This window comes from Lonchura striata, chromosome Z, assembly GCF_046129695.1.
Source record: "Lonchura striata isolate bLonStr1 chromosome Z, bLonStr1.mat, whole genome shotgun sequence".
Classification (NCBI taxonomy): Eukaryota; Metazoa; Chordata; class Aves; order Passeriformes; family Estrildidae; genus Lonchura; species Lonchura striata.
The window spans coordinates 50,711,667-50,719,719 of record NC_134642.1 but is presented as its reverse complement, the minus strand read 5'-3'; the positions used below and the strand labels follow the sequence as shown (position 1 = coordinate 50,719,719).

Below are 8,053 nucleotides of genomic sequence, written 5' to 3'. Positions count from 1 at the left end.
GTGTAAAAGCAATATTTTTGATAATTAAAAAAAAAAAAAAATCCTTCACTTCTGAAGGAAAAACAAAAATAAAATTCTAAATTATAGGTTATCAAAGCCTCAGCTGGGATTGAGGCTTTCTATAGCTAAACAGAATGGTTTGACTGTCTTCAACATGAAAAAATAATAAATGCCCACAGAGACACGATTCTGACCATGGCATAGGAAAATTACTGCAAACTTAATACGGAAGAAAAAAGACACAGCTAAGTATTTACAATTCATGAACAAACACAGTTATTTCACTAGCCCATAAAATTTCTGTAGGCAGTCATCACTTTGCAACAACCTCACCTCTGGTATGCCCCAAGCACTTAAATACTTATCAGGATTAGGCTGGGTCAGGCACTTAGAAGTAAGTTTGTCAAAGCACAGCACCTAGACGCTGCTGGCTGATTGTACTCATTCCTCTATTAAGAAACAATACTGCACAGGGTGGTTAAACAGTTGTGTAGAGTTGTGTTTGCACTGTATATCCCCTCATATGGTTTGTCCCTCCATATCCCCTCTTTGTACCTGTTTGGTCCATCCCAGCTTTCCCATCAGTACCTGTATGTCCATCAAACCCCAACCCATCCCCCTGTCTCCTCCCAGGTGATGTGTCCATCACCTGGTGACCCTTCCCCTTTGTCCAGATCCTTCCCCCAGGGTCACCAGGTAACTGGACCCTGGCTTTGGGACTCCTCCCCCACCCCCTCCTCAGTGGTCACTCTGAGGCTTTGCCCCCCGAGAGCCACTCCCATGTCCTTTCCCCATTACCTGCTCGGGTTTCCCTGCCCCCCTGTATCTGGCAGCTCTGGGCTGGGAGACCCTCGCTCTTGCTCTGGAGGTCCTTCAAAGCCAGATGTGGCCTGGGATCTCCCCAGGCCCTCATTAAACTTTGGAACTAATCCTGAGGGAGAGCGCCTCTTTCCTTTGCTTGTGGGACCAGCTTGTCTTTGGACTCATGTGGGAGCTTCTCCAAACCCCCTGGGATCCAAGGAGAAGTTCCTTCCCTCTGCCCGCCTCGTCCCACTGCCCAGCTGGCTGGGCTCCACAGGGGTTCTATCCTCGTGGATTTGAGGGGGAGACGCAGCACAGTTGTATTAATCTTGGCAATAAATTGCAAACAACATGGGAAGCACATGAGCTCACTGAAAATTCTGCAACACTTAACACAATGGAGATGCTCAGGCTGCTGGCCCTCAGAAATTTCCACATGAAATAAATTAACCTTCATGAGCACCACTGCTAATAATCTCAGCAGGGGCTAAGGATTGTTTGTAGAGCAGCTCCCCAAAGCTTGCCTTCACTTCAAAGGCATGCCAGTGCATGACAGAGTAGAATTTTTTCCTTAGTGTAAATCTTTACTTTATCCAAATTTGCATTCAATATTTTTATTCATTAAATACATATAAGTATATATTAATATCATTCCATTAGATGTTGTTGGATGGTCACATCTTTCCACAGTAATTCTCTCTCTAAAGATGTTCTTTCTCTGGATTATCCAACCAATTTGCCGTCTTCCCAGATTTATAACACAGTCACTCTCCTATACACCTATATCTAGATAAGCCTCAGCCTTGAAATGCAATGCTTTTTATCTTCTTTTCTGCTACAACTACATTCTGACTGCACAAAGACTCTTGGCAGCACAAAGAGCAAACAACTGGCCTTGAGAGCCATGAAATCATAGTGGTTGCAAGCCTTTTTTAAAAAGAGCTTTTAATCAGATGCTGCTATTATTCTCTGAATGATACAGGATTTTTTAAGTGATGTGGCAGTAAATGCAATTTGGATATTTTACTGAATGTTATTTCAAGTGCAACTGCACCTAAACTTCCTACTATTACAAAGCAGATACCAGTTATCCCTTAAAAATATACAGGAAAGATCTTATTGATTTGTGAACACTAAAAATCCTGCTTTAAACCACTACTTTAAATCACTTCCAACTTCGGAACAGAGGGTTTCTATGCATCATGCAAGCATCCTTACTGAGCTGAACATAAAAGTGGATGCTGAACATAGATAGAAAGGGAAGAGCAGATAGATGGAATGGGAAGAGTAACAGATTACTGCCTTGGTGAGAAAGTAGCCTAATTAAACTATTCTGAATGGTGTTTGTTTATTATACAAAGACATTTAATTTATTTCATTATTCTCTATGGGCAGCTATAGCACTGCAAGATTCTAGCACATTCAAGGAGATGAGCACAGTGGACAAAGAACTCCTTCAGAGTGCAATACTTAATGAAACTTAAATTAGGTCTCAAAGGAACACTAGAATGTCTATAAAATATAGCACTGACACTGAGTCATTCTGTTCATATGCATGTTTTAAAATAATTGTTATCAAATTCATAGATGGCCCCAGAAGATTTAAAAGCATTTTAATATAATGTCCATACATATAACTTTTTTTAAAATTAGTATTTCATTATAATTTCTTTACATAATGAACGAGACAGAATTGTAAGGAAAAGACTACAGCTAAGACTGAACACTTCTTTAAGGAATAAAAAAGGATTTGTTGTAATCTTTCACTTCATTACTATCAATGAAGTGGAAGGCTACATTTTTACTTCTGCTTGCCTCTGTGAATTTATATATGTCAATGAAAGAGAGTATGCATTAATATTTTAAACACTGAAAAATAATGGGAAGATTTTATTGCCTAATAATATATTTAATATATTATTATGTTTCTTATTGTGGGGAAAGAAACAAACAATACTGAGCAAGACACCCAAACCCAAAATATAAACCTGAATTCAACCCATTCTCTAATAAAAAACCGACCTGTATGAAGCGCTAAACTACTTTGACATTTTGGGCAGCTAGATTTTAATTATTTGAGTAAAGTTAATTCAGCTCAATAAAAGCCATATCCACATGATAGATGTAGGTGTCAAAATGCCACAAAGGGTTTCCTGCCTTTGATTAGAGTAGTTACTATGAAGTTAAACCCACATTATGAGACCATCTTAAATTTTATTGATTCTGTCATCCTTTTTTCTGATGTGCTGTTCAAAATCAATGTTAAAAAAAAATATAAGGCAAAGAATGGCAATATATTCTCCCCTAGACCTGCTGGTTTCTCTTTAAGTTACCAAGTGACAGTCTACATCTTTCAATCAAGAAAGAACTCAATGAAACAGGGATTTACTCTGACTCTGGCTGTCTTGCTTTAAGTTTCATTTTGTTATACATGCTTCACCCATCTTGGCATGTTGCATTGGAGTGTGTGCTTGGGGGATGCAGCTGTCAAGCATAATTTCAGATAAACAGAGCCCCAGCTACATCCTAACAGAGAAACTGTCCAGAAAATCAGATACTGCTTCTTTTGAGGTTGGCTTGACTTTTGCTTGCAGGAAGCACAAAAGAGCTTACAGAGAAGACACACAGTCCTTGGCACATTTTGACTAGTTCCAAATTCATTAATATTCTCTATTCTGTCTTTGTTGAAGGCTTAGTCCTTATAACTCCGAGGTTCAGTTACTCCCCTCCCTTTCCATTACTTGGCAGCTTCTTTTCTCAGGAAGATAACAGTGGTAATTCTCCTATGCAAATTCTGCAATTCTTAAAGGCAGTATTCTTTAAAAAAGAATCAGTAGTATTTTAGGAATAAGAAGAGGTAAAGAAAGAAAAAAGCTCTCCGTGTAATGGGAGTAACCCTGCAGAGGACAGGTCACACAAAGTGCTTGAATGTTTTCCTTTTAAATGTGTCTTTCAGTGTGTTTTGTTTGATCCTTAAGAGCATAACCTTGTCGCTGTTGAGGAAGGGATGGGAATGAAAGAGCCTTCAGTTAGAAGTTCAGTGTAAAACAAAACAGCATGTAGAAGTTAATTATAAGCAATATATTTTAAAAAGGAAGAATCCACCTGTATTCACAAATTTGCTGTTAGCAAAATGAAAATAAAAAAGTTTGTTTCCCTTTTTTCAGGTAACTATGCAAAGAGATAGATACATAAAACCTAGAATCAAAAACATGAAAAACCCTGTAAGTTTGAAATTCAGAGTTTTGAAAATGACCAGTATACAATTAAAAAAATTTTTGAAGCAAAGAATTGAAATTATTAAACAAAAGGATAACAAGATGGCATAGTTCTGGGTGTATTGTATCAATATTGTTCTGTAATCCACTCTCTTCCAAATCCAGTGAAGCCACATTCACTCAAGCCAGAGGAAGAAAGATTCAACACTGCAAGACATGGAAACTTGAGAGACACTACCACAGAAACTAACACACAAACAAACAAACAAACAAACAAAACAAAAAAAAAAAGAGGACAAATACATGTTGTAGTCCAGAAGGTGATAAAGAGAATCAAAGACAAAATTTGGGAGTAAGAAGTGAGGTTTGGATCTTCAAGATTTGACTGCTCATTGGACACAAAGTAGAACACCAGAAAAGAAAAAAGACCTTAACCAAAAGTAAAAAGGTAAAAGTTTTTCATTCAAATGTAGTACCATCTCTCCCAGCACTTCAGATTTATAGATGCTATAGTGTATCAGACAATTCCAACCTCTGTGTTTTCTACCAACCATCAGCTTTAAGGATTTTGGCTGAATGCAGCTGTGATATCAAGCTACTAACTGTTAGAACTAGTTGCATAGACAAATCAGGATGGGATGCTCCAACAGTTATAGCCCAAAGGATATTTACTCCTCCTGTAAGTCTCAATATATGTAACTTCCTGTGGACAAGGATCACACAAGTGTGCAATGAAGGAATGCCCACAAGTCATAATGCAGGGGACACTAGTGAAATGTACTTTTTGTACCATCTCATGACAGGCCTCCCCTACATCTGGATTTTGTTCTCAAAACCAAACTCACAATAACCAGATCAGGTAAATGGTTAAATGAAATTTCTGCAGCTTGACTGAATAAAGGGATTATTTACTGCAATCCATGAGGAAGCAACAATTTGAGGAAATACTCTAATTTTTTCCTCTGGCTTTTGCCATTAATTTGAATTCTACTTAAACATTTTTTCCTCTCTGTAATCTGCAGGTTTGTTTTATAATTTATCTGTCAAGATATATATGAAGAATCCTTTATACAAGCTTCCACAGAATTTAATACTTTTGCAAAAAAACATCCCCTTAATTCAAGTGTCACAGGAGTTTAGTTAAGAATAATTACATATCCTATTAGGGAAGTCCAGGATCTCTCCTCTTTTAATGCTCCAACACCTGCACCTGTTGAAAAGGATGCCTGACATAGTTACCCGTTTCTAGCATTCTATGTTTATAGAGTCCTGTCTTGTCCTATTTTGACAGATTATTTTCATCATTTGTGTATTCATACTTTACTGGAAACTGCTATTAGAGCAAGATAATCCTGATGGTATTGTAGGTACCGTAGTTCTTGAGCACTTAACTATTATTTTTGAGAATTATTAAGTTTATAAAATAAACACCACAACCAGACATCACCACCCCCACTTTTCTACCAAGGAGGTATTGACTGCACTGTACCAAATTGTATTTCCATTTTGAGAACACACTTGAAGCTGCAGATTCATACACTTAACAAGCACTAGTGGCATTTATGATTAGACGGTTATGTTGACATTATATGAAAGTAATGGCTCTTTTCAGTAGCTGTATTTTCAAAAATACTTACAGAAAATGATGGAATTTCACTTTTCACATTAGTTTCAACTTGAACTGAAACAGACATTGGCTTTTAAAGCTTTAAGAAACCAATCTCAAACCTGAAGGTATAAGCCAGCCTTTAAATGACATAAAAAATAAGGAACATTACAGAACCAAGCTCTGCTTCTGTTCTTCAAAAAGATTTCTATCAACCAGCAAATTTTCTAGCAAATGTTTCTAGGTCTGAACAGTAATTAATTTCCTTCCAAACAGTAGATGATTAAGAAGGTACAGTAATAAAAAAAATAATTTCTTTGGGCTTTGAGAAGGCACAGTGTAGTGACCTAAAGGGCGCTTCACCAACAGTTTCACAAAGTCCCTGTTAAAAATTCACAGTTCAGACAATCACCTGATGTAACCTAAGTTTATTTAGTAGCTGCAGTTTCATGTGAAAACGTGAAATTCAAATCAGTATTCATGTGAGGGTGAACGAAGGCATTACAAATACAAATAGTGTTCTGCAATAAGTGTCCAAGGCAATTAATAGTTCAAAAGACCACCAGCTTCTACTGGGGCACTGACAAAAGCTCTCAAGCTTCCTCCACGCCTCTTCCTAACATGCACCAACTACTAAGCACTAGTCAGTCTCCATGGCTCTTGAAGCCTACATGACAGTCGCCCAGAGAAAAACAGTGATCCACAGCTCTAGAGGCACAGTTCAAAGCTGTGGGATGCCACGAGACCGAGTGTTTTGTTAAGCGCGTTTCTTTTCTCCCGAACACCCGTTTTGAGATTCCTCTCGTGCTCCACGCCTCATCTTCCCACATGAACCTGGGTATACATCTGGGAAAAGGATTAGCAAACCGGAACAACTCCACGCTTTCGGTGGAAAGGGCCTGTTTCGACTGAGGGAGCTGAGGCGAGTCCCTGCGCCGTACAGGGTCACAGCCGGGAGCAAAAATGGCATGACCCGCCCCTAGCCCGCAACGGAGGGGAAGGCCCGGAGCACCAGCAGGCACCGCCCCTTCCACCGGGGCCGCCTACACGGCTGGCACCAGGCTCTTCTTATCCAGCGGCTGCTCGTCCTCCTCCAGCAGCAGCTCTTCCAGTTCTCCTTCCTCGGCTCGCGAGGCCTCGGGCCCGCCGGCGGCCCGGCAGCGCCGCAGATGCCGCAAGGCCCGGCGGTGCTTCTCCTGCAGCCGCCCCAACTGGGTGCGCAGGGCCTCCGCCTCGTCGCCCGGGTCGGCGGGGGGCTTGTCGGGCCCAGGCCCCAGCAGGGCCTGTCGGAAGAGGCTGCGGTTCTCGCGGCGCAAGCGGCGATTCTCCAGCCGCAGCCGCGCGTTCTCCTGGCGCAGCCGCGCGTTGTGCCACTCGCGCTCCTCCCGCTGTCGCAGCGCCTCGCTGTGGCTGGCCGCCAAGTCCGCGTACCGCTCCGCCAGCTGCTGCGGCGAACCCCGCGACTCGCCCCGCCAGCCCTGCCGCCCGCCGCCCGCCTCGGTCGCCTCCCCTGCCCCGCCGCGCCCGCCGCTCCCGGCGGCAGCACCCCCGAGCACCGCCCGCCCCCCCGGCACCGCGCCGCTGCCCCAGCGCCCGCCCACGGCGCGCATGCGCCTCATCCGTGCCGCGCCCGCCGCCGCCGCCCGCAGCCGCCGTGAGCTGAGAAAGGGCTCCCGGTGTATGCAAATTGAGGCGGGGCCTGAGTCCCCAGGGCGGGGCCGGACGGGGCCGTATCACCGCGCGTCCCAGTTTGTGAGTGCGGGTGGCCGGCAGGGGAGGGATGGGTGTTGCGATTCCGCGCGCGCTCCAGCTCCGGAACTGCTGGCGGGCCCCGCCTAGAGTGGCCCTCAGATACCGACTGTGGCCAGGGTGCTGCTCCTGGCACTGCCGGCCGGTCAGTGCCGCGTTCGTCCTGTCCTTGAACGCTGCCAGGGCTGGAACAGCCACAGCTTTTCCAAGCAATCTGTGCCAGTGCCTCTCAGTAAAGAGTTTCTTGCTTAGGTCTGGGATAAACCTGCCCTCTTGAAGCTTAAGGCCATTTCCCCATGTCTTTGTGAGAAGCCCCCTCAACCTTTTTATAAAACCCCTTTGGAGGGTACTGTAAGGTACCTGGTTGCCTGGAGCTTTTTCTTCTCCAGGCTGAACAGCCAAACTCTCGCAAGAGTCTGGGAGAGGTGCTCCAGCCCTGGCAGTAACCTAGTGGCCCTCCTACTGTTCTTACATCAGCTCAAGGCCGTTCTTATGTTGGGGACCCCAGAGGTGAGCACAGCTGGACAGAAAGCTGTGGAGTACGACACAGCTGGGCTGCTGTGGAATACAACAGCCCAGGCTATTCCCTACCCAACAAGAACCCTCTCAGATCTGGTTGCAGAGTCCTCCAGGGTTCACATATGCCTTCTTACCATTACTTAGAGCCACTTCAATTCTC

The 8,053-nt window shown here is 43.5% G+C and overlaps 1 protein-coding gene across 1 annotated transcript; it reads right to left on the bottom strand.

Annotated features, from left to right (window-relative positions):
• Window positions 1-6,036: 6,036 nt before the first annotated feature.
• Window positions 6,037-7,244, bottom strand: TUSC1 (tumor suppressor candidate 1). The gene is given in 2 exon segments (XM_021535940.2): window positions 6,037-6,695; window positions 6,698-7,244. Coding segments are annotated over 2 exon segments (672 nt in total). The 3' UTR covers window positions 6,037-6,570.
• Window positions 7,245-8,053: the final 809 nt, after the last annotated feature.